This window comes from Lagenorhynchus albirostris, chromosome 16 (assembly GCF_949774975.1).
Source record: "Lagenorhynchus albirostris chromosome 16, mLagAlb1.1, whole genome shotgun sequence".
NCBI classification, from domain to species: Eukaryota; Metazoa; Chordata; class Mammalia; order Artiodactyla; family Delphinidae; genus Lagenorhynchus; species Lagenorhynchus albirostris.
In genome coordinates, this window is record NC_083110.1 from 59,960,314 (window position 1) to 59,986,718 (window position 26,405).

Below are 26,405 nucleotides of genomic sequence, written 5' to 3' on the forward strand. Positions count from 1 at the left end.
ATGTATCATTTAAAGCTTGTGTTTCCTTATTTATTTTCATTTTGGATGATCTGTCCATCGGTGAAAGTGGGGTGTTATAGTCCCCTACTATTATCGTGTTGCTGTCAATTTCCACTTTTATGGCTGTTAGCATTTGGCTGATGTATTGAGGTGCTCCTATGTTGGGTGCATAAATATTTACAATTGTTATATCTTCTTCTTGGATCGATCCCTTGATCATTCTGTACTGTCCTTCTTTGTCTCTTGTAATAGTCTTTATTTTAAAGTCTATTTTGTCTGATATGAAAATTGCTACTCCACCTTTCTTTTGGTTTCCATTGGCGTGGAATATCTGTTTCCATCCCCTCACTTTCAGTCTGTATGTGTCCCTAGGTCTGAAGTGCATCTCTTGTAGACAGCATATATATGGGTCTTGTTTTTGTATCCATTCAGCCAGTGTACGTCTTTTGGTTGGAGCATTTAATCCATTTACATTTAAGGTAATTATCTATATGTATGTTCCTATGACCATTTTCTTAATTGTTTTGGGTTTGTTATTGTAGGTCTTTTCCTTCTCTTGTGTTTCCTGCCTAGAGAAGTTCCTTTAGCATTTGTTGTAGAGCTGGTTTGGTGGTGCTGAATTCTCTTAGCTTTTGCTTGTCTGTAAAGGTTTTAATTTCTCCATCGAATCTGAATGAGATCCTTTTGGGTAGAGTAATCTTGGTTGTAGGTTTTTCCCTTTCATCACTTTAAATGTCCTGCCAGTCCCTTCTGGCTTGTAGAGTTTCTGCTGAAAGGTTAGCTGTTAACCTTATGGGGATTCCCTTGTATATTATTTGTTGCTTTTACCTTGCTACTTTTAATATTTTTTCTTTGTATTTAATTTTTGATAGTTTGATTAATATGTGTCATGGCGTGTATCTTGTTGGATTTATCCTGTATGGGACTCTCTGTGCTTCCTGGACTTGAGTGACTACTTCCTTTCCCATAATAGGGAAATTTTCAACTATAATCTCTTCATATATTTTCTCAGTCCCTTTCTTTTTCTCTTCTTCTTCTGGGACCCCTGTAATTCAAATGTTGGTGCATTTAATGTTGTCCCAGCTGTCTCTGAGACTGTCCTCAATTCTTTTCATTCTTTTTTCTTTATTCTGCTCTGAGGTAGTTATTTCCAGTATTTTATCTTCCAGGTCACTTATCCATTCTTCTGCCTCAGTTATTCTGCTATAGATTCCTTCTAGAGAATTTTTAATTTCATGTACTTTGTTGTTCATCATTGTTTACTCTTTAGTTCTTCTAGGTCCTTGTTAAATGTTTCTTGTATTTTCTCCATTCTATTTCCAAGATTTTGGATCATCTTTACTATCATTACTCTGCATTCTTTTTTGGGGAGACTGCCTATTTCCTCTTCATTTGTTTGGTCTGGTGAGTTTTTACCTTGCTCCTTCATGTGCTATGTATTTCTCTGTCTTCTCATTTTGCTTAACTTACTGTGTTTGTGGTCTCCTTTTCTCAGGCTGCAGGTCCCTAGTTCCTGTTATACTTGGTGTCTGCCCCCAGTGGGTAAGTTTGGTTCAGTGAATTGTGTAGGCTTCCTGGTGGAGGGGGACTGGTGCCTGTGTTCTGGTTGATGAGGCTGGATCTTGTCTTTCTGGTGGGCAAGACTGTGTCCGGTTGTGTATTTTGGGGTTTCTGTGAACTTATTATGATTTTAGGCAGCCTGTCTGGTAACGGGTGGGGTTGTGTTCCTGTCTTGCTAGTTTAGCATGGAGCGTCAGGCACTGGAGCTTGCTGGTCATTGAGTGGAGCTGGGTCTTAGCGTTGAGATGGAAATCTCTAAGAGAGCTCTTGTTGACTGTAATTATGAGGGACCGGGAGGTCTCTGGTGGACCAATGTCCTGAACTCAGCTCTCCCACCTCAGAGGCTCAGGCCTGACATCAGCTGGAGCACCAAGACCCTGTCAGCTACATGGCTAAGAAGAAAAGGGAGAAAAGAAAAGAAAGAAAGAAAGAAAGAAAAAAGTAAAATAAAGTTATTAAAAATATATATATATATTATGAAAATAAAAAAGTAATAAAAAGAAGAGAGCAACCAAACCAATAAACACATCTACCAATGATAACAAGCGCTAAAAACTATACTAAAAAAAAAATGGGACAGCGAGACCTGCAAATAAAGGGGAGAGCCGGGGCTGTGGCGGGAGGAGGAGTGTGGGGGCCGGCGGCAGCAGGGTCGGGCGGCCTGGGCAGCAAGCGGGTAGCGCGGGGTCAGCCTATGTGACTGGGCGGCGCCGGCGCGGCCTCCGTCAGGAGAGGATTCAAGATGACCAACGAGGAACCTCTTCCTAAAAAGGTTCGACTGAGTGAAACAGACTTCAAAGTTATGGCCCGAGATGAATTAATTCTCATGTGGAAACAATATGAAGCATATGTACAAGCTTTGGAGGGCAAGTACACAGATCTTAACTCTAATGATGTAACTGGCTGAAGGGAATCTGAAGAAAAACTAAAGCAACAACAGCAAGAGTCTGCACGCAGGGAAAACATTCTTGTAATGCGACTAGCAACCAATGAGCAAGAGACGCAGGAGTGTACTACTCAAATCCAGTACCTCAAGCAAGTCCAGCAGCCTAGCGTTGCCCAACTGAGATCAACAATGGTAGACCCAGCAATCAACTTGTTTTACCTAAAAATGAAAGGTGAACTGGAACAGACTAAAGACAAACTGGAACAAGCCCAAAATGAACTGAGTGCCTGGAAGTTTACGCCTGATAGGTAAACAAATCATACTCCCCAGTCAAGACTCCCCTGACAGTCCCACTACGAGAAAGCTGTGGTGGGACAGCCAAGTACTCGTTTCCACACCAAGACTCAGACTTTTTGAGCCAAAAATCCACATTCTTATACTATCCAGCTTGTAATGGTTAATGTAAAACTTACCAGATGAACCTTGTGTTTCAGCTTTTTTCTCTTCCCCCTCCCCTTGCTTCAGAGGCCTGATGGCGTCGGACTATTCCGAAGAAGTGGCCACCTCCGAAAAATTCCCCTTCTAGAACATGTAGACACTTGAGAAGTGTTTCTGTTTGAAGAAAATAGAGGGAGAAACAGAAGTCTTAAGTCTGTGGCACTCTGTGTCTTCAGACAGTTTGGAGGAATGAAAACCTACAGATTTAAAATCATGAATTGAACGTGTAAAATTCCAGTAAATGTAAAGATGGAATATGCATCGCTCTTAACCTTGAGCATAGTGACTTAGAGACACTGTATATCAGTTTTGCCAATAAGACTGTGGACTTCGTGATTGTTGTTGAACTTCTGGGTCAAACTCAAATGAGGTGAATTTTGCCTTTAAAGGGTTTATTTGCTAAGAACCAACTTAATAGTCATGAGAGAATCAAATAATAGATGTCAGTACAAGTAGTTCATATATTTAACCATTTAGTTTGGGGCTCCACATTACTTGATTGAGCCTTAAATCAATGTGGTTTTACTCAATGGTTTGTTCTTTGAATGGTTGCTAATACTGTAGATAATCTTATTGAGGACTGTACAAATAATGAAGGTGTGGTATCAAACTTCAGGTCTAAACTGTTTGAAGCATTATAAACATTCATTTCACAACTAGATTGTATAAGGATATTAGCTGTGATGAGACTCACTGCGTTATTTTTTTCAGTAGTGAAATTTATTAAATCCCCATTCCATTCAACAGGCACATGTTGAAAGAGCATTGTCGTTGGTGTTAATGGGGGAATGTGTTCCTTCATTGTATTTGGGCCTTTTGTATTGCACTCTTGATATTAAATTAAATGTGCCTTGAAAAAAAAAATGGACAGACAGAACCCTAGGACAAATGGTAAAAACAAACGTATACAGACAAAATCAGAGAAAGAAACATACACACAATCACAAAATAAGAAAAAGGAAAAAGTATATATATATATAAGCATATTTTATGTATATATATAAAAAAGGAAGAGAGCAACCAAATCAGTAAACAAACCTACCAATGATAATCTCTAAGTACTAAACTAAGATAAACATAAAACTAGAAACAAATTAGACGCAGAAAGCAAACCCCAAGTCTACAGTTGCTCCCAAAGTCCACCACCTCAGTTTTGGGATGACTCGTTGTCTATTCAGGTATTCCACAGATGCAGAGTACATCAAGTTGATTGTGGATATTTAATCCGCTGCTCCTGAGGCTGCTGGGAGAGATTTCCCTTTCTCTTCCTTGTTTGCACAGCTCTTGGGGATTCAGCTTTGGTTTTGGCCCCTCCTCTGTGTAGGTCGCCCTCTGGCGTCTGTTCTTCACTCAGACAGGAGGGGGTTAAAGGAGCAGCTGCTTAGGGGGTTCTGGCTCACTCAGGCTGGGGGGAGGGAGGGGGTATGGTATGCAGGGCAAGCTTGTGGCGGCAGAGTCTGGCATGACGTTGCACCAGCCTGATATGCGCTGTGTGTTCTCCCGTGGAAGTTGCTCCTGGATCACGGGACCCTGGCAGTGGCGGGCTGCACAGGCTCCCAGGAGGGGAGGTGTGGAGAGTGACCTGTGCTCGCACACAGGCTTGTTGGTGGCTGCAGCAGCCTTAGCATTTCGTGCCCGTCTCTGGCGTCCACACTGATAGCTGTGGCTCGCGCCCGTCTCTGTAGCTTGTTTAGGCGTGCTCTGAATCCCCTCTCCTTACGCACTCCGAAACAGTGGTCTCTTGCCTCTTCGGCAGTTCCAGACTTTTTCCCAGACTCCCTCCCAGCTAGCTGTGGTGCACTAGCCCCCTTCAGGTTGTGTTCACAGAGCCAACCCCAGTCCTCTCCCTGGGATCTGACCTCTGAAGCCCGAGCCTCAGCTCCCAGCCCCCACCCACCCCGGCGGGTGAACAGGCAAGCCTCTCAGGCTGATGAGTGCTGGTCGGCACCGATCCTCTGTGTGGGAATCTCTCTGCTTTGCCCTCTGCTCCCCTGTTGTTGTGCTCTCCTCCATCACTCCATAGTTTTGCCCCACCCCCACCTCCGCTACCCCCCATCTCTGCCAGTGAAGGGGCTTCCTAGTGTGTGGAAACTTTTCCTCCTTCACAGCTCCCTCCCAGAGGTGCAGGTCCTGTCCCTATTCTTTTGTCTCTGTTTTTCCTGTTTTCTTTTTCCCTACCCAGGTACGTGGGGGAGTTTCTTGCCTTTTGGGAAGTCTGAGGTCTTCTGCCAGTGTTCAGTAGGTGTTCTGTAGGAGTTGTTCCACATGTAGATGTATTTTTGATGTATTTGTGGGGAGGAAGGTGATCTCCATGTCTTACTCCTCCGCCATCTTGAAGGTCCTCTCGTGAGTATTATCTTGATATTTGTTTCTCCAAAAGCTTATCCCATCTGACTAATTTTTAATTTGCATACACTCTTTTGAAAGTAGAGCCATGTTATTTGTTATAAATTTTCTGTAATTCGGCTAGGGAAAACTAAAACAAATGGTAACAATGACTGGTTAATGAATTTTCTTTTACCTATTTTTTAGATGACCTTTATGTTCTCTGGCAAAAACATTATTTGATGACAATGGTAAGATTAGTTAGCTCTAGGTAAAAATTAGTTTCCAGTTGATTGGATGTTTATTTAATGAGAGGGCATTTACTTATATTTTTTTCCTTAAACATAATTAATTACCTTAAGGAAGTAAATGTAAAAGTACAGAGACAAATGAGTAGACACACTAGTCTTTATTTGTTTTTTATTTTTATACATTTATTTTATTTATTTTTGACTGTGTTGGGTCTTTGCTGCACATGGGCTTTCTCTAGTTGTGGCAAGCGGGGGCTGCTCTTCATTGCAGTGCACGGGCTTCTCATTGCGGTGGCTTCTCTTGTTGCGGAGCACGGGCTCTAGGCACATGGGCTTCAGTAGTTGTGGCACACGGGCTCAGTAGTTGTGGCTCGTGGGCTCTAGAGTGCAGGCTCAGTAGTTGTGGCTCACAGGCTTAGTTGCTCCGCGGCATGTGGGATCTTCCCAGACCAGGGCTCAAACCCATGTCCCCTGCACTGGCAGGCAGATTCTTAACCACTGTGCCACCAGGGAAGCCCGACACGCTAGTCTTTATCAGTGCTTGTTCAGATGACTGCAGTTCAGAGAAATGGGAATCCAGAATTGAGATGCCTTAGAAATAAATCTTGGCTCATGTGTAGTATCTTTAGTTCAAGGATCTGAAAATACATTACAAGCAATTAAACTTAAGGGTAGAAATGGGAATTCTGTATTGCTTATTGGTTTAAATAAGTCATAGAATTATGATTTGCTTTGGGATCCTAGGAAGTCCTTTCTTTTAGTTCTACAAATTTGTATATCTTAGGTTTCCTGGATTTTTACCTACTCCCTCAAATCAGTTCCAGATCTCAGTTCTTCTCATGCCATGTTTCTTAAAAGACTCACTTCTTTTTTACTTCTGACTTATTCTTCAGTCTCTGTGACCTTTACCCCCACACGTTACTCCAGCCTTTCTGACCAAGGTTGCTTGGTCCTCACAGCCCACCCCAGAGGCTGTTTTCAGTCCTTCTCCTGTTTCTTCTCTTTAACCCCTTTGATGTCACTGATGATTCAAATCTTTCCTTCCTTTTTAAACGTCTGCCTTTTCTTGGTTTGGGGTAAATTATTCTCCCTCATTCTCTTTCTCTGGGTCTCTCATACTTACCTACCCCTTATATGCTAGTTTTCTCAAAAATCAGGTTGCCTTGGCCCTCCCTGTAAGCCATCCCAGTAGACAGATCCACTCCCATGGCTCTGGATGTGATCCACCTCTGGTTCCAACATGCTCCTCAATTCTCAAGTCTGAGACCTTGTTTTCAACTTCTCTTCTAGATAGTCCCACAGGGCCTCAAGCTTAACATTTCAGGAACCCACTGATCATCAGCAGAGAATGTAGTAACAGTTCCCTTCCCCTCTCCCTATATCCTCCCCTCTCCTAGCCTGTCTGCCTCCAATGCCAACACCTCCACCCCCTGAGGTGTCCACAGTAGCAACCTTGAAGTCCTCTGGGCTCCTGGTCCTTCCTTCCTCCCTTGTCTGGTCATTCACCAAATCTCCCTGATTCTGCCTCAGAAATGTCTTCACATCTACCTACTTTCCATTCTAGCGGCCTTGGGTCCAGCTTTCTTCATCTTCTGCTTGTACTGGTCCCCTGAGCAGTCCCCTCATTCTGTTCTCTGCTTTCCTGCTGGAGTTATTCCTCTGAAGACAAACCCAGGCATGGCTCATCCTTGGCTCCCAGTTGCTTAAAGGATGTGGTCCCAAACCACATCGCATTTGCCAACCTACGCACCCAGCATTTTCTCTCCATGTACCTGCCTAGTGTATGTACCTGCTGAGCTGGACTCAACTCTCTCCTGTTCTCATCACTGAACCTTGGCCTAAAAAGCCCTTCTTTTCTCTCTCTGCTTGGGGAAAACTCCTACTCATTCTTTAAGGGACAGTTTAAGTGACATTTTTGTGAACTCTCCCCCAACTCCTCCAAACAGTTAGTCACTCCCTGCTTTTACTGGCCACAACACTTTGTAGAAATCTTCTGTCACCATCCTTGTCTCTCAGTCATGTGACATAAGTTTAGGAAGAGAGGGACTGTCTCTTCCTCATTTGTCTTATTATTTGTATCCAAATGCTAGCACATCCTGGGCCCTTGATCAGGGTTGGGATATCACAACTTTTTAAAGTTGAAATATGATTGATGTAGAATATTGTGTTAGTTTCAGGTGTGCTACATAGTGATTTGACATTTACATATATTATGAAATGATCACAACACTAAGTCTAGTAATCATCTGTCCCCACACAAAGTTATTACAATATTATTGACCATTTTCCTTATGCTGTATGTTATATCCCCATGGCTTATTTATTTTATAACTGGTGGTTCATACCTCTTAATCCCCTTCAGCTATTTCTTCCTCCCCCTACCCGCCTCCCCTCTGGCAAGCACCTGTTTGTCCTTTGTATCTGAGTCTGTTTTATTTTGTTTTTTAGATTCTACATTTAAGTGAGATCATACGGTATTTGTCTTTCTCTATCTGGCTTATTTCACAAAGCATAATACCGTCTAGATCCATCCATGTTGTTGCATATTGCAAGATTTCAATTTTTTATGGCTGAGTAATATCACTTTGTATACATATACTACATATTCTTTATCCATAATCTATCAATGGACACTTAGGTTGCTTCCATATCTTGGCTATTATAAATAATGCAGCAATGAACATTGGTGTGCATGTATCTTTTTGAATTAGTGTTTTTGTTTTCTTCAGGCAAAAACCCATAAGTGAAATTCCTGGATCATATGGTAGTTCTATTTTTAATTTTTTGAGGAACCTCCACACTCTTTTCCAACTTACAAATTGGCCACATCAATTTACAGTCCCACTACAGTGCACAAGTACTCCCTTTTCTCCACAAACTCGCCAACACTTTTTATAGTCTTTTTTGATGCTAACCATTCTGATAGGTGTGAGGTGGTATCTCATTGTGGTTTTGATTTGCATTTCCCTGATGATTTGTTACGTTGAGCATCTTATCATATGTCTGTTGGCCGTCTGTATGTTGTTTTTGGAAAAATGCCTATTCAGGTCCTCTGTCTGTTTTTTAATAGAGTTGTTTGGGTTTTTTTTTGATTTGTGTTGTATGAGTTCTTTGTATATTTTGGATATGAACCCCTTGCTGATTATATTGTTTGCAAATATCTTCTCCCATTGAGTAGGTTGCCTTTTCATTTTGTTGATAGTTTCCTTCTCTGTGCAAAAGCTTTTTAGTTTTATACATGTTCTATTTGTTTTTTTGTTTTGGTTTTGTAGCCCTTGCCTGAGGAAACAGATCCAAAAAGATATTGTAAAGACTGATGTCAAAGAGTTTACTGCCTATGTTTTCTTCTAGGAGTTTTTATGGCTTCAGGCCTTGCATTTAAGTCTTCAATCCATTTTAGTTTATTTTTGTATATGGTGTGATAAATTAGTTGGTTTTTTTTCAACTTTTTAAAAAAAATCATTTATTTTTAATTTATTTTTTATGTGGGTAAGCATACAATTTATTTTTTCTATGTTCTTATTTTTTAATATTTTAAGTTTATTTATTTTTGGCTGCATTGGGTCTTCGTTGCTGCGTGTGGGCTTTCTCTAGTTGTGGTGAGCAGTGGCTACTCTTCATTGCAGTGCATGGACTTCTCATTGCGGTGGCCTCTCTTGTTGTGGAGCATGGGCTCTAGGTGCATGGGCTTCAGTAGTTGTGGCTCGTGGGCTATAGAGCGCAGGCTCAGTAGTTGCGGCACATGGGCTTAGTTGCTCCGCAGCATGTGGGACCCTCCTGGACCGGGGCTCAAACCTGTGTCCCCTGCGTTGGCAGACAGATTCTCAACCACTGCACCACCAGGGAAGTCCGATAAATGAGTTTAGTTTGATTCTTTTGCATGTGCCTGTCCAATTTTCCCCACACTATTTATTGAAGAGGCTGTCTTTTCCCCATTGTATATTTTTGCCTCCTTTGTCATAGATTAATTGACCATATAAACATGGGTTTATTTCTGGGATCGCAATTCTGTTCCATTGATTTATGTGTCTGTTTTTGTGCCAGTACCATATTGTTTTGATTACTGCAGTTTTGCAGCATAGTTTGAAATCAGGGAGCATAATACCTCCAGCTTTGTTCTTCTTTCTCAAGATTGCTTTAGCTGTTGGGGGTCTTTTGTGTTTCCATACAAATTTTAAAAATTATTTGTTCTAGTTCTGTGAAGAATGCCTTTGGTATTTTGATAGAGATTGCATTGAATCTGTTGATTGCCTGGGGAAGTATGATCATTTTTACAATATTAATTCTTTCAATCTATTAGTATGATATATCCTTCCATTTGTTTGTGCCACCTTCATTTTCTTTCATCAGTGTCATATAGTTTTCAGAGTATAAGTCTTTAACCTCTTCGGTTAGACTTATTCCTAGACTTATTCCTAGATATTTTATTCTTCTTGATGCCATTCTAAATGGGATTGTTTCCTTAATTTCTCTTTCTGATATTTTGTTATTAGTGTATAGACATGCAGCATATTTCTGTATATTAATTTTGTATCCTACAACTTTACTGAATTTCTTTATTAGTTCTAGTACTTTTTTGGTAGCATCTTAAGGGTTTTCTGTATATGTAGTATCATGTCATCTGCAAACAGTCAAGTTTTACTTCTTCCTTTCCAATTTGGATTTCTTTTACTTCTTTTTCTTGTCTAATTGCTGTAGCTAGGACTTCCAATACTATGATGAATAAAAGTGGCAAGAGTGGGCATTCTTGTCTTGTTTCTGATCTTAGAGGAAATGCTTTCAGCTTTTCATCAAGTTTGCTTTGGGTTTGTCACTTACGGCCTTTATGATGAAGTATATTCCCACCATATTCACTTTGTTGAGGTTTTTGTAATAAACAGATGTTGAATGTCAAAAGCTTTTTCTGCATTATTGAAAAGATCATATGATTTTTATTCTACAATTTGTTAATGTGGTGTATCACATCGATTGATTTGTGCGTAATGAACCATCTTTGTATCCCTGGGATAAATCCCACTTGATCATGGTATCAAGGTGATGCAGGCCTTGTAGAATGAGTTCAGAAGTGCTCCTTCCTCGAGGAACCAAGATGGTGGAGTAGAAGGATGTGCTCTCACTCCCTCTTGTGATAAAACCAGAATAACAACTAGCTGCTGGACAGTCATCAACAGGAAGACACTGGAAGTCACCAAAAAAGATACCGCACGTCCAAAGACAAAGTAGAAGCCACAATGAGATGGTAGGAGGGGCACAATCACAGTAAAATCAAATCCCATAACTGCTGGGTGACTCACAGACTGGAGAATACTTATACCACAGAAGTCCACCCACTGGAATGAAGGTTCTGAGCCCCACGTCACGCTTCCCAACATGGCGGTCTGGCAGCGGAAGGAGGAATTCCTAAAGAGTCAGACTTTGAAGCCTAGTGGGAATTGATTGCAGAACTTCGACAGGATTGGGGAAAACAGAGACTCTACTCTTGGAGGGCACACACAAAGTAGTGTGTGCATCGGGACCCAGGGGAAGGAGCAGTGACCCCAGGGGAGACTGAACCAGACCTACCTGCTAGTGTTGGAGGACTTCCTGCAGAGGCGGGGGGTGGCTGTGGCTCACCGTGGGGACAAGGACACTGGCAACAGAAGTTCTGGGAGGTACTCCGTGGAGTGAGCCCTCCCAGAGTCTGTCATTAGCCCCACCAAAGAGCCCAGGTGGGCTCCAGTGTTGGGTTGTCTCAGGCCAAACAACCAACAGGGAGGGAACCCAGCCCCACCCATCAACATTCAAGCGGATTAAAGTTTTACTGCGTTCTGCCCACCAGAGCAACAGCCAGCTCTACCTACCACCAGTCCGTCCCATCAGGAAACTTAAACAAGCCTCTTAGATAGCCTTATCCACCAGAGGGCAGACAGCAGAAACAAGAAGAACTACAGTCCTGCAGCCTGTGGAACAAAAACCACATTCACAGAAAGACAGACAAGATGAAAAGGCAGAGGGCTATGTACCAGATGAAGGAACAAGATAAAACCCCAGAAAAACAGCTAAATGAAGTGGAGATAGGCAACCTTCCCGAAAAAGAATTCAGAATAATGATAGTGAAGATGATCCAGGACCCTGGAAAAAGAATGGAGGCAAAGATTGAGAAGATGCAAGAAATGTTTAACAAAGACCAAGAAGAATTAAAGAACAAACGGAGATAAACAATACAATAACTGAAATGAAAACTACAGTAGAAGGAATCAATAGCAGAATAACTGAGGCAGAAAAACGGATAAGTGACCTGAAAGACAGAATGCTGGAATTTACTTCTGTGGAACAGAGTGAAGAAAAAAGAATGAAAAGAAATGAAGACAGCCTAAGAGACCTCTGGGACAACATTAAACGCAACAACATTCGCATTATAGGGGTTCCAGAAGGAGAAGAGAGAGAGCAAGGATCAGAGAAAATATTTGAAGAGATTATTGTCGAAAACTTCCCTAACATGGGAAAGGAAATAGCCACCCAAGTCCAGGAAGCTCAGAGAGTCCCATGCAGGATAAAGCCAAGGAGAAACACGCCGACACACATAGTAATCAAATTGGCAAAAATTAAAGACAAAGAAAAATTATGGAAAGCAGCAAGGGAAAAACGAAAAATAACATACAAGGGAACTCCCATAAGGTTAACAGCTGATTTCTCAGCAGAAACTCTACAAGCCAGAAGGGACTGGCATGATATACTTAAAGTGATGAAAGGGAAGAACCTACAACCAAGATTACTCTACCCGGCAAGGATTTCATTCAGATTCCATAGAGAAATCAAAAGCTTTACAGACAAGCAAAAGCTAAGAGAATTCAGCACCACCAAACCAGCTCTACAACAAATGCTAAAGGAACTTCTCTAAGTGGGAAACACAAGAGAAGAAAAGGACCTACAAAAACAAACCCAAAACAATTAAGAAAATGGTCATAGGAACATACATATAGATAATTACCTTAAATGTGAATGAATTAAATGCTCCAACCAAAAGACACAGGCTTGCTGAATGGACATAAAAACAAGACCCATATATATGCTGTCTACAAGAGACCCACTTCAGACCTAGGGACACATTCAGACTGAAAGTGAGGGGATGGAAAAAGATATTCCATGCAAATGTAAGTCAAAAGATACCTGGAGTAGCAATACTCATATCAGATAAAATAGACTTTAGAATAAAGAATATTACAAGAGACAAGGAAGGACACTACATAATGATCAAAGGATCAATCCAAGAAGAAGATATAACAATTATAAATATATATGCACCCAACATAGGAGCACCTCATTACATAAGGCAACTGCTAACAGCTATAAAAGAGGAAATCCACAGTAACAGAGTAATACTGGGGGACCTTAACACCTCACTTACACCAATGGACAGATCATCCAAACAGAAAATTAATAAAGAAGCCCAAGCTTTAAATGACACAATAGACCAGATACATTTAATTGATATTTATAGGACATTCCATCCAAAAGAGCAGATTACACTTTCTTCTCAAGTGTGCACGGAACACTCTCCAGATGGGTCACATCTTGGGTCACAAATCAAGACTCAGTAAATTTAAGAAAATTGATATCATATCAAGCATCTTTTCTGACCACAACACTATGAGATTAGATATCAATTACAAGGAAAAAAAATGTAGAAAACACAAACACATGGAGGCTAAACAATATGTTACTAAATAACCAAGAGATCACTGAAGAAATCAAAGAGGAAATCAAAAAATACCTAGAGACAAATGACAATGAAAACGCCACGATCCAAAACCTATGGGATGCAGCAAGAGCAGTTCTAAGAGGGAAGTTTACAGCAATACAAGCCTACCTCAAGAAACAAGAAAAATTTCAAATAAACAATCTAACCTTACACCTAAAGGAACTAGAGAAAGAAGGACAAACAAAATCCAAAGTTAGCGGAAGGAAAGAAATCATAAAGATCAGAGCAGAAATAAATGAAATAGAAACAAAGAAAACAATAGCAAAGATCAATAAAACTAAAGAAGAAGATAAACAAAATTGATAAACCACTAGCCAGACTCATCAAGAAAAAGAGGGAGGGGACTCAAATCAATAAAATTAGAAATGAAAAAGGAGAAGTTACAACAGACACCGCAGAATACAAAGCATCCTAAGAGACTACTACAAGCAACTCTATGCCAATAAAATGGACAACCTGGAAGAAATGAACAAATTCTTAGAAAGGTATAACCTTCCAAGATTGAACCAGGAAGAAATAGAAATATGAATAGTTCAATCGCAAGTAATGAAATTGAAACTGTGATTAAAAATCTTCCAACAAACAAAAGTCCAGGAACAGATGGCTTCACAGGTGAACTCTATCAAACATCTAGAGAAGAGCTAACACCCATCCTTCTCAAACTCTTCCAAAATATTGCAGAGGAAGGAACACTCCCAAACTCATTCTACAAGGCCACCATCACTCTGATACCAAAACCAGACAAAGATACTACAAAAAAGAAAATTACAGACCAATATCACTGATGAATATAGATGCAAAAATCCTCAACAAAATACTAGCAAAGAGAATCCAACAACACATTAAAAGGATCATATACCATCATCAGGTGGGATTTATCCCAGGGATGCAAGGATTCTTCAATATATGCAAATCGATCAATGTGATACACAGTATTAACAAATTGAAGAATAAAAACCATATGGTCATCTCAATAGATGCAGAAAAAACTTTTGACAAAATCCAACATCCATTTATGATAAAAATTATGCAGGAAGTGGGCATAGAGGGAACCTACCTCAACATAATAAAGGCCATATATGACAAACCCACAGCAAACATCATTCTCAATGGTGAAAAACTGAAAGCATTTCCTCTAAGATGAGGAACAAGACAAGGATGTCCACTCTCACCACTATTATTCAACATAGTTTTGGAAGTCCTAGCCACGGCAATCAGAGAAGAAAAAGAAATAGAAGGAATACAAATTGGAAAAGAAGAAGTAAAACTGTCACTGTTTGCAGATGACATGATACTATACATAGAGAATCCTAAAAATGCCACCAGAAAACTACTAGAGCTAATCAATGAATTTGGTAAAGTTGCAGGATACAAAATTAATGCACAGAAATCTCTTGCATTCCTATACACTAATGATGAAAAATCTGAAAGAGAAATTAAGCAAACACTCCCATTTACCATTGCAACAAAAAGAATAAAATACCTAGAAATAAACCTACCTAAGGAGACAAAAGACCTGTATGCAGAAAACTATAAGACACTGATGAAAGAAATTAAAGATGATACAAACGGATGGAGACATATACCATGTTCTTGGATTGGAAAAATCAGTATTGTGAAAATGAGTATACTACCCAAAGCAATCTACAGATTCAATGCAATCCCTATCAAATTACCAATGGCATTTTTTACGGAACTAGAACAAAAAATCTTAAAATTTGTATGGAGACACAAAAAACCCTGAATAGCCGAAGCAGTCTTGAGGGAAAAAAACGGAGCTGGAGGAGTCAGACTCCATGACTTCAGACTATACTACAGTGCTACAATAATCAAGACAGTATGGTACTGGCACAAAAACAGAATCATAGATCCATGGAGCAAGATAGGAAGCCCAGAGATAAACCCACACACCTATGATCAACTAATCTATGACAAAGGAGGCAAGGATATGCAATGGAGAAAAGACAGTCTCTTCAATAAGTGGTGGTGGGAAAACTGGACAGCTACATGTAAAAGAATGAAATTAGAACACTCCCTAACACCATACACAAAAATAAACTCAAAATGGATTAGAGACCTAAATGTAAAACCAGAGATTATAAAACTCTCTGAGGAAAGCATAGGAAGAACACTCTTTGACATAAATTACAGCAAGATCTTTTTTGATCCACCTCCTGGAGTAATGGAAATAAAAACAAAAATAAACAAATGGGACCTAATGGAACTTAAAAGCTTTTGCACAGCAAAGGAAGCTATAAACAAGACGAAAAGATAACCCTCAGAATGGGAGAAAATATTTGCAAACGAATCAATGGGCAAAGTATTAACCTCCAAAATATATAAACAGCTCTTGCAGCTCAATATTAAAGAAATAAACAACCCAATCCAAAAATGGGCAGAAGACCTAAATAGACATTTCTCCAAAGAAGACATACAGATGGCCGAAAAGCACGTGAAAAGCTGCTCAACGTCACTAATTATTAGAGAAATGCAAATCAAAACTACAATGATGTATCACCTCATACCAGTTAAAATGGGCATCATCAGAAAATGTACAAACAACAAATGCTGGAGAGGGTGTGGAGAAAAGGGAATCCTCTTGCACTGTTGGTGGGAATGTAAATTGATACAGCCACTATGCAGAACAGTATGGAGGTTCCTTAAAAAACTAAAAATAGAATTACCATATTATCCAGCAATCCCACTACTGGGTATATACCCAGAGAAGACCATAATTCAAAACGACACATGCACCCCAATTTTCATTGCAGCACTATTTACAATAGCCAGGTCATAGAAGCCACCTAAATGCCCATTGACAGATGAATGGATAAAGAAGATGTGGCACATATATACAATGGAATATTACTCAGCCATAAAAAGGAACGAAGTTGAGTCATTTGTTGAGACGTGGATGGATCTAGAGACTGTCATACAGAGTGAAGTAATTCAGAAGGAGAAAAACAAATATCGTATATTAACACGTATATGTGGAACCTAGAAAACAGTACAGATGAACCGGTTTGCAGGGCAGAAGTTGAGACACAGATGTAGAGAACAAACATATGGACACCAAGGGGGGAAAGCCGCAGGGGGGTGGGGATGATGGTGTGCTGAGTTGGGCGATTGGGATTGACATGTATACACTTATGTGTATAAAATTGATGACTAATAAGAACCTGCTGTATAAAAACATAAATAAAATTTAAAAATTAAAAAAAAGAAGTGTTCCTTCTTCCACAGATTTTTGGAGTAGCTTGATAGTAATAAGTATCAACTTTTCTTTAAATGTTTGGTAGAATTCACCTGTGAAGCCATCTGATCTTGGACTTTGTTAGATATTTTTTATTACCGATTAAATTTCATTAATTGGTCTGTTCATATTTTCTATTTCTTCTGTCATGATTCAGTTTTGGAGATTGTATGTTTCTAGGAATTTATCCATTTCTTCTAGGTTGTCCATTTTACTGGCGTCTAATTGTTCGTAGTAATCTCTTATGATCCTTTGTATTTTGGTGGTGTTGGCTGTAACTTTTCTTTCATTTCTGATTTTTTGTTTATTTGGGTCCTCTCCTTCTCTCTCTTCAAAGGTGGCCCTGCTCACTCCCTTTGGTGAGGTTAACCCCAACCCTAGCCCTGCCCTGTTGTGCTTTGATGGCGTTTCCACTTCCAGTGATGCACTTCCTGCTGAGTCATTTCTGGCTGATGCAATCTCCACTTCCAGTTACACCACTTGCCACGACCCCCCACATGTGACCGTGAACGAAAGAACCAGATAACAGGGAAACTTCAGGGTGAGAGAATATAAGCAGGAAAAGCTGACCATAGTGCACTGCCATGGCAACTTATCGCTGTGGTCCCTTCTGTGAGGTTATCATCTGCCTGCCTTGTGACGTTGAGCAACATCTGTCTGGCATATCTGACAGCATCATATGATGGCTGGACAACACTCCCATTACACTGCCCATGGATACCCTCTGGGACAACCAACAGGTGAACCAGCAGATGGCTGTCCTTGCTCTGATTCTTTATTATTTCTCTATTTCATTTATTTCTTCTCTGATCTTTATTATTTCTTTTCTGTCCCCTAACTTTCAGTCTGTGTGTGTCTTTCGATCTGAAGTGAGTCTCTTGTAGGCAGCATACATTTGGGTTTTGTTTTTGTATTCATTCATCTACTCTATGTCTTTTGATTGGAGCAGTTAGTCCATTTACATTTAATTATTGATATTTTGTTAATTTCTTTTTAAAAGTTTTTTGTTCCTTTCTTTTTCTTTTGCTCTCTTCCCGTGTGATTTGATGACTGTCTGTAGTGTTATGGTTGAATGCCTTTCGCTTTTTGTGTGTGTGTATCTATTATTATATATTTATATATATATATGTGATATATATATGTGATTATTTTAAGTTGCTAATCTCTTAAGTTTGAATGCATTCTAATCAGCCTACATTTTCATTCCCCACCTACCACGGTTAATGTTTTTGATGTCATATTTTACATCATTTTGTTTTGTGTATCTCTTAACTACATATTGTGATATAGATGATTTTACTACTTTTAGCTTACAGCCTTCCTACTAGCTTTATACATTGTTGACTTACTACCTTCACTGTATGTTTAGCTTTACCAGTGAGATCTTTCCTTTCATAATTTTCGTATTTCTAGTTGTATCCTTTTCTTTTTCACCTAGAAAAATTCCTTTAACCTTTCTTTTAAAGCCCATTTAATGGTGCTAAACTCTTTTAGCTTTGCTTATCTGTAAAACTCTTTATCTCTCCTTCAAATCTAAATGATAACCTTGCTGGGTAGAGAATTTTGGGCTGTAAGTTTTTTCCTTTCATCACTTTGAATATATTGTGTCACTCTCTTCTGGCCTGCAAAGTTTCTTCTGAAAAGCCAGCTGATAATCTTATGGGAATTCCCATGTATGTAACTAGTTGCTTTTCTCTTGCTTTTTTAATATTCTCTCTTTATCTTTAATTTTTGCCATTTTAATTACAGTGTGTCTCGGTGTGGTCTTCTTTGGGTTGATTCTGCTTGAGACTACTCTCTGTGCTTCCTGGACCTGGATGTCTTATCTTTCCAAGGTTAGGGAAGTTTTCAGCTATTATTTCTTCAGATATTTTCTGTGCCCCTTTCTCTCTCTCTTCTCCTTCTGGGATCCCTATAATGCAAATGTTATTACATTTGATGTTATACCAGAGGTCTCTTAAACTATCCTTATTTTTTTTTAATTCTTTTTTCTGTTCAGCTTTGTAATTTCCACTACTCTATCTTGTGGTTTATAGTTCCTCTGTACCATCTAATCTACTGTTGATTCCTTCTAGTGTATTGTTAATTTCAGTTATTGTATTCTTTAGCTGTGTTTGGTTCTTCTTTATATTCTCTGACTCTTCACTGAAATTCTTACTGTGTTCATACATTCTTCTCCCAAGTTCAGTGAGCATCTTTATGATTATTACCTTGAGCCCTTTGTTGGATGGATTGCTTATCTCCACTTCTTTTAGTTCTTTTTCTGAGGTTATGTCTTGTTCCTTCATTTGTAATATATTACTCTGTCTCCTCATTTTGCCCAATTCTCTGTGTTCATTTCTATGTGTTAGGTACATCAGTTACATTTTCCAGTCTTGGGGAAGTTGCCTTATGTAGGAGATATCCTTTAGGGCCCAGCAACACACTCCCCTCTGGTCACCAGAGCTGTATGCTCTAGTGGTGCCCCCTTTGTGGACTGCATGTGTCCTTCTGTTGTGGCAGGGCTGACTACTGTGGGCGTGTTGGTAGGTGGAGCTGGCCCCTGGCCAGGCTGGCTGGGAGGCCATTCCTCATGCAGTTGTTGCAAGTCCACTGGAGGGCAGGGTAGGCTTCCCATGTGGTTTGCCACACAACCTGGGGGTTGCAAGGCTGCTGCTGGCCTGCGGATGGGCAGTGCCGGGTCCCTATGTGGCTTGATGCTTGATTGAATGAATCTACGTGTGAATGTAATCAGTGTGGAGCTGGGAAGGACCTTAGGATGATCCCAAATCATCCTGACCATGCTGTTAAAGGCACTTCCCTTGTCTTGATGCGGTTATTTATCTCCACTTGTGGTTATACTCTCCACCAGGAAAAGGAGAAACTGTATGTGGAACTAAAGCACATCCTGGCCCGGCAGCCTGGGCCTGAGGCTGCAGAGCAGCTACAGATCTACCGCCACACGCTGCGGGAGAAGACCAAGCAGCTTAAAGTAAGTGGTAGCCTCTGCTCCTTCCTGGCTGAAGGACAGACACACTCTGGGGAATACCCGTGGACAAGTCTACTGGCTCAGTACAAGGAGCCAGTCTCCCAAATGCTGTCCTCCTTTGATATCAGCTTTTTTAGTGTTCCAGTCCTGGGAGGCACAGGGCAAGCCTTAAAGCTACCCCTCTGCTCCTAAGCTAATAGACTCCCACAAAACAGGGAGATGAACAAGTGGAGAAAGAGCTGGGGAGAGGATGATGGCAATGGGATAGAAATTTGGGGGACAAGGTTTGTATAGATTATCTCAAGATGATTTAGAGGATTCGGATGGTGGGAAAGAACAGAGGGAATATTTTAACACCACTGCCCACTGAAGCAGATCATTGTGTCAAAGCAGGTTTTTACTATTCATTCCGCCTGAAATACATGTCCACAAAACACAGGCTACTCCCCAGTCCCCAGGAACCTTGCTTCATGACCATCTATGAAATAAGAAGCCATGAAACGGAAGTAAAATCATTTTAGGATTCTGTTAGTGTAAGTTCCCTTCTAAGTGACATAAGAACATTAGCTGGGGAGATGGAATGTTTTAGTATTATATGTGCCTTTTTAAAGTTTTCTCAAAAACTGTATGTTCCCACTATATCCTCAGCTTTACCTCCTAAAAAGTACTTAGATATTCTTGGCATGTTAGGGAAGCCTTATACACACACATGCACAGAATGTAGCGCGTGGCAGCTGGATTCTGGCACTTTCCTGTGCAGTGATGGTAATCATCATTGCCTTTCTGCCTGGGGTAAAGTAGATGCCACGCTACTAATACAGTACTAAACCTTTCACAAATACAATGTTGTGAAATCACATCCTTTTACTTAAAGAGAGCAGATGAAACAAACGTAATGAGAGCATTAATTTTCAACTCATCACTGTTAAGCATGCATTTTACATGAGTATCCTGAGACATAATTTGAGTTTTGTAGGAGGCATAATCTTTTGATTATTTTCATCCTTTTAAACAATTGAATATATCAAATAAAATAAAAACTTATTTTCTCAGGGTTGGGTGTAAATTAGAAAAGCACATGTCTTTACACTACTCTCAGATAGGCATACTTAGCACTGGATTGTATTCAGTAGTTCATAGCAGACTTTTGTTACTTTAAGCCTTTATCTGAGGATATCCAGATTTTTGCTCTGAATGACATGTGACCCCTGGTGGAAGATTCAGGGGTGGATAATACCAAGCCTATCCACCAGTTTGTCCTCATTATCTGGGCTCTTTTAGGAAATTCCACATTCATTGTTTGGAAACAAGGTCTTTGTTCCTAAGAGTTTAACTATTTTTTTTTAACATCTTTATTGGAGTAAAATTGCTTTACAAGGGTATGTTAATTTCTGCTGTATAACAAAGTGAGTCAGCTATACATATACATATATCCCCATATCTCCTCCCTCTTGCGTCTCCCTCCCACCCTCCCTATCCCACCCCTCTAGGTGGTCACAAAGCACCGAGCTGATCTCCCTGTGCTATGCAGTTGCTTCCCACTAGCTATCTATTTTACGTTTGGTGGTGTATATATGTCAATGCTACTCTCTCGCTTCATCCCAACTTAACCTTCCCCCTCCCGTGCCCTCAAGTCCATTCTCTACGTCTGCGTCTTTATTCCTATCCTGACCCTAGGTTCATCAGAACCTTTTTTTTTTTAAGATTCCATATATATGTGTTAGTATACGGTATTTGTTTTTCTCTTTCTGACTTACTTCACTCTGTATGACAGACTCTAGGTCCATCCACCTCACTGCAAATAACTCAGTTTTGTTTCTTTTTATGGCTGAAGACAGTTTTTCTTCCAACGTGAAAAGCATATTCTTTAGCTCGTGATAACATCGTCAGAATCCTTTTCACAGCAGTTAAGAGGAAATAGTTCAGAAGCAGACGAACACTCGAAAGATAAACATCTGCCTTTTATGCAAATTTTAAAAAAATGCAGAACTAGACGAAAACCAAATCAAATCTATTGCATGCCCCTTAGGACAGTAGCCTCCCTTTTTTCCCCTTGGTTTTTGTTGGGGGTACCCCTCGTTTTAGTGTGCTCTACACATCCGTTTAGGTGAGTAAATTCCCTCTTTCCCTGTCCAGCCTGAAACCAGTAGCATCTGCTGAACACAACAGTGCAAGAGGCAGGTAATTAGGTTTCCTATTAGAGCCCCTTGCATGCAGTACACTCTCCCTGCAGATATCATAGCCCCCTGCTTCTTAGAGGTAAGTCCCAGTGCTGGGATAAAGAGAGAACCTGTGAATAGTCCCAAAGGGCACAGTAAAGAGGTGATTGACATTCAGCAGAACAACAACCTTGGAAAACATATAAATTGAATACCTACTGAGTGGTGGTGGGGGCAGGGTGATTCTGAGTAATTTTTACAGTAATCCTCAGATGAATCACGGTCCCTTGCAATGACTTTTCTGAATGCTTTATTTAAAAAAGGCTTTAAGAGCAATTTTATGCTGTACGTCTGGGAGTTTTTCTGTTTCGACTCACAGTATTCTTGAACCACCTTACACCATTCATACGTGAGCCTGTTTACATGTGCCTGGTAGTTCTCCTTTAAAGCAGGGGAATGAGGTTCCATTGTTTGCCACTGGATTATGAGTCTTCAGACCTCTGTCAGATTTTTACCCAGATACAGACCTTGAACTGGTAGAAGTGTGCGGATTAACTGTTAAACCTGGGCATGGTTTTGTATCTCTAGCCTCACTGAGGTAAGTGGCCGCAGATTAAAAAGATTTTTCAGAGAAGGATATTGTCTCACCGCGCATCTTCCGTTAATGCTGCTTTATTTGTCACGCTAGGTTTTGTCTTCAGAACTGAATATGTATGAATCACAGAGCCAAGAATATAAGTATGAGATCGAGAAACTTAGCAATGAACTGCTGAACTTAAAGAAGAAATACCTTGCTCAGAAACGTAAAGAATACATTCAGAAGTAAGAATTAGTCAAATGTTCTAGTTCTGTTGTGCCTATTAACTGCTGATAAGAAAATAATTGAAGACAGTCACAGAGTCACAGACTTCACTGGGGTAAACTAAGTCAGGGGTGAGCAAATTACTTTCTACAGGTCCCTCAGTGGGCTGGTGTTAGAGCAAGACGGGCGTCTCCTTTGATACTGAGACCCCTCCTTAGGACCCTAACAGGGATTCATTAATATCAGCTTCTGTGTGGAGCAGAGGAAGCCTAGTGTGATATTTTCCCCCACACAGTTCTCACGGTTTGGAGATAATCATTCCATAACTAGGTCTGCAGAGGAGGTTCACGATTAGCCTTGTATGGGCTGAAGCATATTCACACTTAAAACCACTGTAATTATGAGCAGTTCACGAGTAATTTTCACCTGTGTTTTAGATAAACTGTCTCTGAACCATTTCTGTGTCTAGTACCTGACTTCAGTATCTGCTGTAGGGTATCAGCATGAGCATTCTTCTAGGAGATGATAATGCAGATATCAGGTGAATATTTTGGGTTTCAGGATGCCTACATGTTGAAGAGTAAATGTTCTCTTCACTTTGTTATTGTTTGCCTAATCCTGGGGTGAGTGAGTGGGCCCAGATGAATCAGCAGGTTTGAACCTTGGCTGTGTGCATTGCCCAAATCATCTTGTTCATTCTGTAGAGGCTCACATTGTGAGTTGAAAGTCAGGCTTGGTATTTCATCCACATGGGCGTTTCAAGGACATGGTGAAACAGGGTTTGGACGCATGCATCAATAATCCATTAGTGGCAAACAGCTACTTAAAGTAGCTGGATGCGAATTCATTTGCCAGTAAAAATCTATCCTTTTTGTATATCAGAATATTCCCCCATTCCACATTTAGATGCCAGTTCCTTGGTAGAGTAAAATATTGCTAAAAACTATAGCTAATTTAGATGGGTCTGGCTTAATGTGTGGGTCTAGCAACTATCTGATGCAGAATCACTGGTGAGATTTATTAAACATGCAGGTTCCTAGGCCCCATTTCCAGATATTTGGATTCAGCAGGTTCTGGATGGGCCTCAAAAATCTGCAGTTTAATTGCTCTCTAGGTGAATTCCATGCACACTGATGTTTGAGAACCACCGATGTTAATGATGTGAATTGAATGAATGTTGGAGTAAAAACACTAGTTTTCTTTTAGGGCACCAAAGTTGTGCTTATCAAATGTCATGTCTAGTTTCCACGTGAGGCAGTTGTCTAGCTCTGTGGCCTTCAAACTTTCTGAGTGTGCACTCTTATCAGTAAAACAATTTTGAACTTGCAGCCCCCCTAATATATATGCATATAGTTTTTAAAATTAAAAAAATACTATTTTGGAATAGTTTTTTACCTCCAATATATTTTAATTTATAAAGTACACACAAATACTATTGTCACTTTGTGAGTAATTATTAGTAAAGAAAGATTTTTAATTTTCAAAGATAAAATATTGAATCTCTAATATCTTCTTGCCACTTGACAACAGGTCATCCCACTCATCTTGTAGAGTTCACACACTCCATCTTGGAGACCAGTGGTCCAGTTGAAACAGTTATAAACAGCTGGCTTGGCTAAACAGTTAATTGCCTTCCTAGAGCTAATTAACTCACCTGCCTTGGCCCTGGGATTTGGCCTAGTTTCCATTGACCTTATTGATCCCCCGGCCAGGCACACACAGTTTTTTGGACACAGGGAGCATGCTGACAGAGGGACACCCCTCTGATAGCTCATTCCCTCCCAATGGCCCATCCACTAGAATTGCACTGCCCCCGGGCAGTATGCCACTTGTGGCTATTTAAATTAAAGTGAATTGCAATTCAATCAAATTAGAAATTTAGTTCTTAATTGCACTAGTCACATTTCATCTACTTAGTAGCCATGTGTGGCTAGTGGATGCCGCATTGGGCAGCTCAGAAACAGAGCTTTTCCACCATCATGGAAAGTTCTGTCAGATAGCACTGCTCTAGACTCTGCCTTTGCCTTGAATCCTCATTCCTTGTGGCCAGTCTGACCTGGCTAGGGCATCATTTGGTCGTTCCATTTAGTTGGGATCCATAAACTGGAGGGAGACAGAGAGTTATGAGTTCATGGGAGAACAGGGAAAAGAAAAAAAAAAGATTAAGGAGCTGAAGGAAAATATGCCCAGGCAAGAACAAAAGTGCTGAGATGGTTTAGACTGGAAGGAAGAAGGCTGAAGGGAGTCATTAAGATGGTCTATAAATGCATTAAAAAGATCATATAAAGGAGACATTATTCCCATTAGTCAACTTAGATCAGGCCAGAAGCATTAAGCTTAAGTTCCTTCAGAGAGGAAATTTTAGGTTATTTAAGGCGAGAGAGGGCAGGGGGAGGGGGGCACTGCCTGCAGCTAGCAACAGTCAGGAGGTAGACAAATTGTCAGAGTACTTGAAGGAATCTTCTTTGGTGGGCCCACTCAAGGCTAAAGCTTTTGTCCTGTTTATGGAGGACGGCTTTTATAATAATGAAATCAATTCTGCTAAGGGACAGCTGGATTGATTAACAAATTCTCTGCAGGTTCTTTTCAAATGGAATAATTTAGAATAATCTCTGTGGCTATTCTCCTCACACATACTCTTTATAAAATAGCAACTCATATCATTTTTACCTTTTTGCCTTTTTTTTTCACTTTTCTCAAACCCTGTTTTTATCATGCTCCAGTCCTGACCTGCACCCCTACCCATCTGCCCTGTCTAGAGTCTGCAGTACAATTCAGATTCTTTTGCAAAAGGTAGAATTCTCTTCCCTGAAGTAAATCACTTTTATTAGCCAAATCTAATTGGTTTTAGTCTTAGTAGTTTGCTCAGTTTTTATTTTTAAAAAGGGACTCCAAAGATGTTTTCCATAAGACCCTAATTATTCAATAGGTAATTTTTATAAATTTAAGATACCTCTGCAGGAAACCTGAATGTGTGTGTGTGTGTGTGTGTGTGTGTGTGCGCGTGTGTGTGTGTATATGTGTGGGTATTTAAAGAAGATCTGCATAGAAGATACATTGTAGATTTTAGATTAGAACTTCCTTTATCTATTGCCAAATGTACCATCTTATTTATCTTTCCCAGCTTTTCTCGTATCTTAAACTATTTCTAATAATAACTGCTGCTCATCTAAAGTTATAGGAAAATTTGTATTTTATAAATGTCCAAGTTTGATGAAGATACCTTGTGTGTGTGATAAATATTTATGTTTCCACTGAAACTTTGGATTATAAAAGTTGATAAATGATGAATTAGTCATTATAATTGAGCCAAGAGAAAGATTCTTCTGACTGATCTTTGGAACTAAACAAATGCTTTATAAAATAGGAAGATGATTACAAGTCAGGAGCCTCCAGTCCACAGGGTCTGAGCTATTATGAGGCCTTCTGTCCGTATTTAGATCAACATTAGGAAAGCACATTTAATTGTGTCTTTCCCTAATTCTATGTGTTATCAGTAACACCTAATTAGATTTAAACCACCACCTTGTCTCAAACTGGAAGCTTTGATCAAAGCAGTTTTCAGTGGCTAATTCACCCTAAGAACTGTCAAACATAGAAGAGGAAAAAGATGGTAAGAAGTTAACTTTCACCTCCTCTCTTATAGGAACAAGGACAGAATAGGTACGGAGAATGCCTTCTCAGTGGCCAAACTAACTGGCCCTCGTTTTGCGGGGGGTGGATTTCCCCTCAGCAAGTCATCCAAGATGAAGTCCTAACTCCGAGCTGCTGGCTGGGTCCAGTTGAACAGCTCACGAAATTCACTCTGGAACATTTTGGAGGAATCTCTTTGAAATCCCTTGGATCACAGACATTTAGGGAAATCAGTCCTCAGATTCCAGGATGGAAAGAAACGCAGAACTATTATAGTCATGTACATATAAGAGTGATGACGTTCTACATAGTCCACATGGATATTAACA

General features: G+C 40.1%; 1 protein-coding gene and 1 pseudogene across 1 annotated transcript in view; both read left to right on the plus strand.

Moving 5' to 3' along the window:
- The window catches only part of CFAP58 (cilia and flagella associated protein 58), a 107,540-nt gene extending 81,339 nt beyond the window's left edge, over positions 1-26,201 (plus strand). The window contains exons 16-18 of the mRNA XM_060125770.1: positions 19,366-19,485; positions 22,330-22,463; positions 26,090-26,201. Coding sequence (XP_059981753.1) covers positions 19,366-19,485; positions 22,330-22,463; positions 26,090-26,201 — 366 coding nt within the window. The remainder of the gene's footprint in view (positions 1-19,365; positions 19,486-22,329; positions 22,464-26,089) is intronic.
- LOC132507279 (pre-mRNA-splicing regulator WTAP-like) lies at positions 2,171-3,138 on the plus strand (annotated as a pseudogene).
- Positions 26,202-26,405: the final 204 nt, after the last annotated feature.